General features: G+C 44.1%; 1 protein-coding gene across 2 annotated transcripts in view; it reads right to left on the bottom strand.

Annotated features, from left to right (window-relative positions):
* Nucleotides 1–293: 293 nt before the first annotated feature.
* AAMDC (adipogenesis associated Mth938 domain containing) overlaps nt 294–11,110 on the bottom strand; it is a 284,239-nt gene continuing 273,422 nt past the window's right edge. For both annotated transcript variants that reach the window (XM_073548642.1, XM_073548641.1), the window contains exons 3-4: nt 1,207–1,302; nt 294–746 (exon numbers count right to left, since the gene is read on the bottom strand). In XM_073548642.1, coding sequence (XP_073404743.1) covers nt 606–746; nt 1,207–1,302 — 237 coding nt within the window. In that variant the 3' untranslated portion in view covers nt 294–605. The remainder of the gene's footprint in view (nt 747–1,206; nt 1,303–11,110) is intronic.

Raw genomic sequence — 11,110 nt, 5'->3', positions numbered from 1 at the left:
GCACCTGTCGAGGGTGTAGGGAGTGTCTGACCGCTCCAGCAGCAGATAGGTGGCGCCCCAGGGCTCTGGCAGCCCACTAAACCCCTCATATAAATGATCATTTCTCCATTTGATGGCTGCTACAACTGTTGGGGCGGCCGTATCACACCCTGAACTCAGGCGCTTCCACCATTATGTGCATCGGGATTGGCAATGGTGCAGAGCTGCAGTACCACGCACGACCTGTAGATGTGGATGGTGCTATTTTTCCTAGTCCTGTGCAATCCCTTTTAATAAGGTGGCTGCAAATTCAATAGTGTTAAGTGTGGCAGATTTATTTTGCGATCTATTAAGGCACAGGATAAAGGAGAGATGCTGCGGCCATCACTACCGGCCCCATTACTGAACACACCACTGGGGGCAGCGTTACAGCCTTTGGCATGGATCTTTCACCAGGATCTGACCGTTCCCATAGGGATCAATGTAATGCTGGAGGCGTTGTATTGTCTGTGTTGTGGCTGCACCTGTCTGCTAGGAGTTGTAGTGTGTACTTGCTGGACTGTGGTTGTAGATATAGCACACACATGGGGGGTCCTGGGCTGGGGCCGGGTTAGGACGGTGTGGAATTAGCAGGTGGAGTGGAACACTCCCCCCACTTTGGCTCCTTTTGCAGCCAGGCTGTTGTACTCCTGCACGGCTTTCTCCGTTTGGAAGACCAGGACGTCGATGCCTTGAGATTTGATGTAATTCAGGGTGGAGTCCGGGACCTGAGGACAAGAATGGAAAACATCTGAAACTGTGATACAGGAAGCTTTATTTTAAGGTGTCATGCTTCTTCCTCCCTGCGGAGGCACTGTTTAAACACTGAACACTTCCTGCATGATTCTCCCAGCGATCACTGCTGATTGTTGTGGAATTATAATAGTAATGACCCTGTGTTTCTCCCAACAGCTAGGGATTGTGAGGACTCTGTTCACATCTCGCAGCTGAAATGTCAGGGTGACCTGGTCCTGCTCACAGCCACAGGTGCGTTACTCTGTCACCTCAGCAGGGAGAGATTGGCGCTGGTTGAGGTCAGGTCGAAACACAGCTGCCAAGGAGAATATTTCCATGACAGCAAGCCAGAGGTATTAAGAACAAAAAAAAAAAAAAAGTAAAATTTGGACCCCTTCACTATGGCTGACACTGCCCCCTTGAAGTGGAGATCCCAAGACAAGACATTCTCACCTGCAGAGCTTCACTCATACCGCGACCGATGACCATCGTCTTCACTCCCCTCTTCAGCACCTCGTCCACATCGGCCGGCTGGACCCCTGGATGGTGCTGACACACAGGACACGGGGTTGGTTTAATTGTAGCATAATGCTGACATATACCACTGCGGAGTATAACCGCCACCACTCTTATATCACGCTCTACGGCCATGTAGAGAATGAGCCGCACTCCCCCTCTAAATGTTGGCGGCAACAACAACTCTCAGCATGCTATGAAAGATGGGAGCAGCCTCATGTTATTAACCCTCCATTTGCTGAGCAAAAAGAAAAAAAAAAAGTTTTTGCATTACCACTTCTTGGAGGACGAGCCGTAGTTTTTATAGGAGCCATTTGAGTTGTGATTTTTTTTTTTTTTTTTTTTGTTAACTGTTGGGAGGTAAAAATTTATTTTTAATGACCGTTTAGGGGTAGTTTCCTTTATTCTGTGGGTTGAGGCCGTTACAACCATATCAAATAGAATACGCACAAGCTTTTTAGCTGCGGTAACAGCATTCTGACAATCTAACTTTTTATTTTTCCTGCAGAGGGAGCGCTTATGTTTAGCAGCAGGAGCTGCAGTTATTGGTTCATATTTTGGGGTACATACAACTTTATCATTATATCACTCCTTTTTAGTGTGGACAGAAAATATACAATACACACAGTTCACACCATGCAGTTTTATTTTACTAATTTGTCACAAGAAAAATCATTTAATTGTTTTTATTATAAGAGCTGTAACTTTTTCTCCTTACCTATTGTGCAAGATTAGTAAAAACTGCAATGCATTTTTTTTTGTGACATGAAAATGATAATAGTTGTAGTTACCAAATGTGACCCCATGGTTACCTGTGTCCCCCAATGAAGCGATCTACTTGTAGTAGGAGTCGTTATCAAATATGTGACTTTTTAAACCAACACATTAAAACAATTTTATTCCATTTTAGGCTAAGTACCCACGATGAGATTTTGATGCTGCACATTTGTTTTTTTCCTGTGCAAAAACTAAAGATTAAAATTATAAACCAAAAACACAAAAGGTAATCCGCACAGGACTGTATCAATAAATTTGTCACACCAAATACGAGGCAGTATCAAAAGCAAAATTTAGCTTTATTTGAAAAAAGAAAAACGTGCCCTAAACTCATCTAAAAATAAAAAGAAAAACCCCACAAGCAAATATATCAGAGGAGAAAAAAAAAGTGTGTGACTGAAGCCTTATAGAGTTTCTATGACCTCAGGCAGCATTCACACATCGTCAGTCTCTGCTGCACGGAGCGTCCGTCTCCTGGACAGAAGACAACGCCGTCAGGTATATATGAGGCTGCTTGGTCTGGGCCAGGAGACCGGTCTGTGCATCATGGTCCATATTTGTGCAGCGACACACAGATGTGTGAATTCGGCCTTGGAGCTCATAAACCACAGAGCAGACAGGTCACCGGAGCATCTGGTCCCAGCTGATCGCTGTGATCCCTCCTCTGAATTGCTGAGCATTATCGGCCCTATAGATCTAGGGTAAGGCGTGCGGGGTCTCCGCTCTACAGGAAGCGATTGGCGGTGGATACTGTCGCTCCTCTATTGAGCGGACTCATCTCTGGCTCTGCAGAGAGGAAGCGCCTGCAGCATCAAAATCAGTGCTGACTGCTTAGAAGCCCCCAGTGTAATCAGCACTGTACAGAGAGCTGGTAAAGTGTGAGACAGTCCAAGTCTTTACAATATCTGATTCCAGGACCCACAAGATGCTCACCTGTGTGCCTCCAGCAGAGAAGACTGAGGGGCCGACAAATGGCCATGTGTGAGGGAGGTGGGAATGAGGTCTTCATGTAGAACTGGGCAGAAGCCTCCAAGTTGGCAGCAATTTCATACACCTGATTATTGGGCTCTGCTAGGACTTTCAGTGCTTAAAGGGTTACTCCAGCACAGCTCAAGTCTGCAATAAGAGGTGACTTTCATCCCAGTTAGTGATGAGCAAATGTGCTCAGATAAGGCCTGTTTCACACACCAGTTTTTTGAAATCCGTCAAAATCCGTCGTTGTGCAAAAAAAAAAAAAAACGGATCTGCCATTTTGCTTGGCGGATCCATTTTTTTTCCCATTGAGTTCCATTACCGGCGGATCTTGACGGATGGCCATCCGTTCGATCCTTTTTTTGCAGATCCGCCAAAATTTTGGCGTCTGCCGAACGGACCATGCAACGTTTTTTCGGCGGCCGGATCCGCATTTGACATTGCGCATGCCCGGAGGATTTGCCTCGCTTGAAAATTTAACCCTAAACTCTGTTCTGGCGGCGAAAAAAATTCTCTCTCTCCTCCCCAGGCAGCGGTTCCTTTAAAATTCTTCCTTCGACGGGTCCGTTAAAATAACGGTCCGGTGATAAACATTGTGGTCGGTTCAGGAACGGATCCGTTATCCGCCATTTTAGCAGATTTTAACTGAAGCAAAAAACTGATGTGTAAAACAGGCCTAACGTGCTATCTGTCATGCTCGGGTGCTAACAGTGTGTGTTCGGCGTGCTTGAAAAATATGTTTGCGTCCCCGCAGCTGTTTGACAGCTGCAACACATGCAGGGATTCCGTGGGGGAGGGAGACGGCAGAACGCAGCACGGCAGCTCCGTGGGGGAGGAGGGAGACGGCAGAACGCAGCACGGCAGCTCCGTGGGGGAGGAGGGAGACGGCAGAACGCAGCACGGCAGCTCCGTGGGGGAGGAGGGAGACGGCAGAACGCAGCACGGCAGCTCCGTGGGGGAGGAGGGAGACGGCAGAACGCAGCACGGCAGCTCCGTGGGGGAGGAGGGAGACGGCAGCACGCAGCACGGCAGCTCCGTGGGGGAGGAGGGAGACGGCAGCACGCAGCACGGCAGCTCCGTGGGGGAGGAGGGAGACGGCAGCACGGCAGCTCCGTGGGGGAGGAGGGAGACGGCAGCACGGCAGCTCCGTGGGGGAGGAGGGAGACGGCAGCTCCGTGGGGGAGGAGGGAGACGGCAGCTCCGTGGGGGAGGAGGGAGACGGCAGCACGGCAGCTCCGTGGGGGAGGAGGGAGACGGCAGCACGGCAGCTCCGTGGGGGAGGAGGGAGACGGCAGCTCCGTGGGGGAGGGAGACGGTGGAACGCAGCACGGCAGCTCCAGGAGGGAGACGGCAGAACGCAGCACGGCAGCTCCGTGGGGGAGGAGGGAGATGGCAGCACGGCAGCTCCAGAAGGGAGACGGCAGAACGCAGCACGGCAGCTCCAGGAGGGAGACGGCAGAACGCAGCACGGCAGCTCCGTGGGGGAGACGGCAGAACGCAGCACGGCAGCTCCGTGGGGGAGGAGGGAGACGGCAGCTCCGTGGGGGAGGAGGGAGACGGCAGCTCCGTGGGGGAGGAGGGAGACGGCAGAATATAGCACTCAATGGATATAAGTAACACGGCACTCAAAAATTATGAACGTTGGTGCTCAAGTCAGGTATCCAACCCATGAAATCAATAAAGTAATAAACTTGGCACGCAGTATGTGAAAAATAATTCCTTTTTTATTCTTGGTGCATCCAGACACATATTTGAATGTTTTCGGTCCCAACATAGGACCTTCATCAGAATGTTCTTGTTACTAGAAAAAAAGATTTCTTGTGGTAATATTCAAATAGGAGAAGCAGAGTATCCACAGGAGGACAACAACTGCAGGCTGGATGAGATGTAAGAATGAAAGGGACATCTTAAAGGCATCCGTGGACTGTGGCGTCCAATTGATGAGAGCAGCTCTACACCATGGGGCTGTACTTATGGCGTCCTCCTGGGGCAGGATGATATGGGGAGAGAACAGCGCTGTGGTAGTGGTGTAATTTTCCTCCTTTAACGAATGGCCCTTTAATGTGCCCTGGTCCGTGGTGTGTAGTGGCCGCCTGGTGAGGAGGACGCCATAAGTACAGCCCCATGGTGTAGAGCCGCTCTCCTCATCAATTGGACACCACAGTCCACGGATGCCTTTAAGACGTCCCTTTCATTCTTACATCTCATCCAGCCTGCAGTTGTTGTCCTCCTGTGGATACTCTGTTTCTCCTATTTGAATATTACCACAAGAAATCTTTTTTCCTAGTAACAAGAACATTCTGATGAAGGTCCTATGTTGGGACCGAAAACATTCAAATATGTGTCTGGATGCACCATGAACAAAAAAGGAACTATTTTTCACATACTGAGTGCCAAGTTTATTACTGTATAGAATAGAGCACTCAGTTTGAACTCTAGAAATAGACGATTAGGACGTCCACCCTAGTTATCATACCATTACTTTATGGAGAAGGGGGGGGGACAATATATGCAATAACCCCTTTTTATAACTAAGGTTTTGCAAGTCATAAAATAGTTCATGAACAGCCGGGAGGGAAGAGGCAGCTCAGCAGGTCTGGCTGCACCTTGTTTGGGACAGAAACCATTGCACGGAGCCGTCCTAGTCCATGGCAATGTGGAAAAGATTGAAAACCAAGATTCTCCAGTGATAGGAATGCAGAAAGCTTCACATTTATTTATAAACAGTAAAATCCGGTGTTTTCGGCAAACCACAGGTAATCCAGAACACAACGCGTTTTCCTGTGAAGCCTTAATCATGGAACCATAAATACCGATCCGTACAAACCACAGCTAGTGACCGGTCACAGTCTGCCCACGATCGCCGTGCACTTGTGCTGTAAAACATAAGGTCAGTAGAACTCGATAGGGAGACGTGTGTATTGTAGTGTGGGATCTCGTCTGACGTTCATTCACGATCAGGTTCCCTTTATACAAAAGTGTGAAGAGTACTGAGGATTTTCTGTCCACCAACAAGTTAGATTTTTTTTTTTTTTTTTTTTTTGGGCCTTTCTGACAAAGCCGATGTCACAATATTCGAAAATGTATCTTCTTGATTTATAGGCAAGTACTCAATAATAGCTACAGTGTCCCAATACTGTTGACAGGGTATTTGCAGGCAGAATAGGCCGCTGCCTATGGGCCCCAGGTAAAGGAGGGACCCCCTGCTGGCTGCACAATGGAGCGTACAAGTCAAATAGCATTCCTGTGGACTATACTGGGATGAAAACGGAATTTGGTTATCTTTATTAGTGTTATTACCAGTCAAACTATCCCCATCAATACCTACAACTATTGAATTCGCCCTGTTTAGAATCCAATTTCTCCCCCCATCTTTTAGTCTTGTCAGCACGTTATCAGATTCTGCAGTAAAGATATTAGGCTATGTTCACATGTTGCATTTTTTTTGCTACTTTTTTATGCAAATTTTAAGCTGTGTTTTACAGTGCCAAACTGAGATTTCAGAAATCTCATGCACACTTTTTTTCCGCTGATTTGGAAAACTCCATTTTTGCGAAGCTGCAGCATGTCGCTTTCAGCGTTTTTTCACCCATAGGAAGCAATAAGTGCAAAAAACGCAACGTGTGAACATAGCCTTCATATGAGAAATTGAATACCACCAAAAAAAAAAGTTCCTCATAGTGTGGTATAACGATCTCTTCTTAGTTAGCTCCACCTTTTAGACAAGTGGCTTGATTGGTTTGTATCCTACCATACCTCACCAAGTTGCCATAAACAGACATATTCACGATCAAATACTATACTCCTGTATCATCAATGAAGTAATAAATATCTTTTAAATTAATAATGAAAAATTTCTGTATCTAGAGAATCAGTGTCTACATACCTTATTTGCAGTACAGCATAGGTAAATACTGAATCCAGAGATAAAGACAAAATCAGCTAATGGTAAACGACACCATGGAGGCGCATAAAATCATAAAGCAGTCCCTCTCGAAGCTGCGAAACGCGCGTCGAGGTGTAAGCCAGCAACACACATCCCTTGCACTATGGCTACAGGTAATGGCCCAAATACACTTATTGCTATATGTGCCTCCATGGTGTGACATTTGAGCATGGTGTTACTAGTATCAGCTGATTTTGTCTTTATATCCCAGGATCCACTATTTACCTATGCTGTACTGCAAATAGGATATATAGACACTGATTCTCTAGGTACAGAAATTTATTATTAAATTTAAAAGCTATTTGTTTCTATACTTCTGTATCATCCCTGATGTATTTGATCATGAAGCGTTTCTATTTATTAGTTCCTGCTATCGTGTCCCACTATTATAAGTGCTAATGTTTTACAATATTTAACCCTTTAATGACAGCCAATACGTCTTTTAACTGACCTGAGATATAAGAGAATATCATCCCCATACAGGTAACAATCCAGCAGCTGGCGCCCATACACTATAGCTGACAACTTGCTGCATCAGCCACGTTCAGTGTTGTCATTGTCCATATATCTTTAACCTCTTATATGCTGCTGTCAATAATGACTATATCATATAAATGTTTAAAGGAGTGTGGCTTCTCCCTCTTTATCCCCATCGACAACCTGAGATCATGATTGTGTGGTCCTGATATTTGCCATGGCAATTCACGGCCAAATAGCGGCCTTAGAGTCTGCCGGCTGTTGTAACCTGTTCAGAAGTCAGCGACATTTAGGTGGTATAAACAAACTTTTTCATTCCTATCATGCCACTTTGTATTAATTCCTGAACAGCACCTGAAGGGTTAATAAGCTACCTGACAGCAGTTTTCAGTATGTTGAGGGGTGCTGTTTTTAAAATTGTATCACATTTGTTGGTTTTCCAATATATAGCACCTCTAGAGTCACTTCAAACCTGGATAGGTCCCTAAAAAAAGCAATTTTGTAAATTTCCTTGAAAAAAAAATGAAAAATTGCTGCTACATTTTTAAACCTCCTAAAATGCTAACAAACTAAAATAGCATTTTGCAAATGGTGCTGATGTAAAGCCGACATGTGGGAAGTGTTATTTATTAATGTTTTTGTGTGGTATGACTAATGTATATGGATTAAAGGGATAATCAAAGTTTGAAAATTGCAGATTTTTTTTACATTTTTGGCAAATTTCTAATTTTTTTTTATAAATAAACACAAAACATATCAACCTAAATTTATCATTATCATAGAGTATAATGTGTCACGAAAAAAACAAATCTCAGTCACTGGAATTTGTAGAAGTGTTCCAAAGTTATCACCACATAAAGGGACACTGGTCAGAATTTAAAAATTTGGCTCTGTCACTAAGGGGTTAAATAAAATTTGATATATTTTATCATATTTAAATAAGCTTGTTCCTTCATGATCGCCATTGGTTCTTATCTTAGTGTGAGAGGAAATCCTTGTTCTTAATTCCCCAACGGGAATATATATATATATTTTTTAATCACATGTGACGGATGACACGAGTGAGCTTTTAAGGCCTCGTTCACACTGTCAGTGTTTTACAATAATATCTGATGTCAAAACCAGGAGCGGGTGATCAATAAAGAAGTGGAGACGGGTTTCTATTATACTTTTCCTCCGATTGTTTCGGTTTACAAATACTGATAGAAAATACTGACCGTGTGAATGTGGCTCAATATAGAATTACATTCCATAGGTTCCGTATGGAGAAATCAAAACAGTTTTCAGTCTCAAAATTATCTGTTAAGGTAATATCTAGATCAATTTTTTGTTTGTATTGAAAATATAAAAGAGTAAATTTGAGATTAAATGGATTTGAATATAAGCAATGAAACCTCTGCTTCCACATGAATATCAAATGGTCTATACAACGGCCCAAAAAAAAAAAAAAAAAAAAAAGTGTTAAAATGGACTTAAGACATTCTTCCTTCCAGACCGTTAACACCAAATTAGCTAAAAAGGTGAAAATTCCTTCCCCGGCTCACACTTTGCTTTTGTAAGCAAAATGGTTTGTCAAAATGAAAAAAAAATTAAATAAATAAATATTGAGTTGTGCGCTAAGAGAAATGTGACTACCAAAATTAGAAAAAAAAGTTGCTGTACTGTACTTTTTAAAGGAAATACAGTCAGACGGTTTATAGAAACTTGATGAGGTATGGAGGGATTATTAATTTTATAGCGCCATTTATTCCATGGCGCTTTACATGTGAGGAGGGGAAATATAAGACAAGGGACACACAAGTACAGAAGGAGAGAGGACCCTGCCTGCGAGGGCTCACAGTCTACAGGGATGGGGAGAGCTGGTGGTGCGGCGGCAGCTCAGTAGACTGAGGATCACTGCAGGTTGTAGGCTTGTCGGAAGAGGTGGGTCTTCAGGTTCCTTTTGAAGGTTTCTATGGTAGGTGAGAGTCTGATGTGTTGGGGTAGAAAGTTCCAGAGTATGGGGGGGAAGCACGGGAGAAGTCTTGTATGCGATTGTGGGAAGAAGAGATAAGAGGGGAGTATAGGAGGAGATGTTGAGAGGATCGAAGGTTGCCTCTGGATAATAGGAAGCCAGTGAAGGGCTTGGCAGAGAGTAGAGGCTGGGGAATTAGTCGGGCAGCAGAGTTTAGGATAGATTGGACTGATGCAAGAGTGCTAGGGGGGAGGCCAGAGAGTAGGAGGTTGCAGTAGATGAGGCGGGAGATGAGGGCATGCACAAGCGTTTTTGCAGTTTCTTGGTCAAGGATACAAGTGGCTTGGTTGGTTTGTAAGTGGGATGCCGTGGATATTTGTGAAACGCTAATGTCTTTTATATCCCAGTAATTCACAATAGTGGCAACATTTCATCATCAACTTGTGTTTGGCGGGGGGGGAAATTTGATGAAATTGTTGCAACTGTCAAACTTAAATTTTTATGGCCTCGAATCAGAGAGATATCACAAAATAACTAGTAAATAGCATTTCCCACATGTCAACTTTACGTATGTCGAAATTTACATTTTTTTTGTGATCACCTCACTTTTGAAGTGACTTTAAGGGGTCAATGTAACAGAAAATACCTAAAAGTGACACCATTCTAAAAACTGCACCCCTCAAGGTGCTCAAGTCTACATTCAAAAATGTTATTAAACCTTCAGCTGCTCCACAGAAATTGTTGCAGTGTGGAAGAAAAAGGAACTTTTAATTTTCACACAAAGAAAAAGTTTACTTTAGACTCAATTTTTTTTTTTTTTTAATCTGGCAACTAGGACACCAAGAAGTGTTGTGCAGTTTCTTCTGAGCATGCCAGTAAACCATATGTGGGGGAAAACTACTGTTTTGGTGCACAGCAGGCCTCAGAAAGGAAGGAGTGACATTTTGGAACGCAGATTTTGATGGAATGGTTTGAGGGTGCAGTAGAAAATGACACCCAAAGTTTGTTTGCTATTTCTCCTATGTACGCCAGTGTGGGGCCAACAACTACTTTTGATGTGCAGTGCAAAGCTCAAGCGGGGAAGAAGCACCATATTGGAGTTCAGATTTTGCTGGACTGATTTGCTTGGGCCATTTGACATTGATAGAACATACCAGAAAGAGAAACAGCCTTACCAAAAAGTCAGCCTTTTTTACTTTTAAGACTCCTAAGCATGAGGCCCCTTGATGTTGATTGTGAGCTTGTGTATTTTGGCCAAAGTATCAACCAATATTTCATGTAGTCTATTTATCATATACATTTTTCATTTTTTCTGCACATTTTTCACAGTATTCAGCCTTTAGTGCTGGTTGGGTGAACTGGGGGTGTACTTACATAGTGCTGAACAGCCCACCTAGTTTAATAGCGTGGGAATCATCAATAGGCTGCAAGCTAGACACTGTGCATCACATGTACCTTTACTGCCAAAATGTTGTTTTAGCCCTAAGTTTTTACTGTTCATGAGGGCTCTTAAGGGGGGAAAAAAAAAACAAAAACAAAAAAAAACAACAACTCAGTTTGTTGTAAAAATTTCTCCCAAGTGCACCAATACCTTACATGTAATCACAGGTGCAAAGCTCAGAAGCAAGGAGCGCCGTGTTACAGTGCAGATTTTATGGTTTGCAGGTGCCATGACCCACTGGAAGAGCCCCTAAGGTGCCAGAACAGCAGAACCC

Source organism: Dendrobates tinctorius, unplaced genomic scaffold (genome assembly GCF_039654945.1).
Source record: "Dendrobates tinctorius isolate UK_male_01 unplaced genomic scaffold, ASM3965494v1 ptg000157l, whole genome shotgun sequence".
Lineage (NCBI taxonomy): Eukaryota > Metazoa > Chordata > Amphibia > Anura > Dendrobatidae > Dendrobates > Dendrobates tinctorius.
Note: the sequence above shows the minus strand (reverse complement) of the source record. Positions and strands in the feature narration are given on the sequence as shown.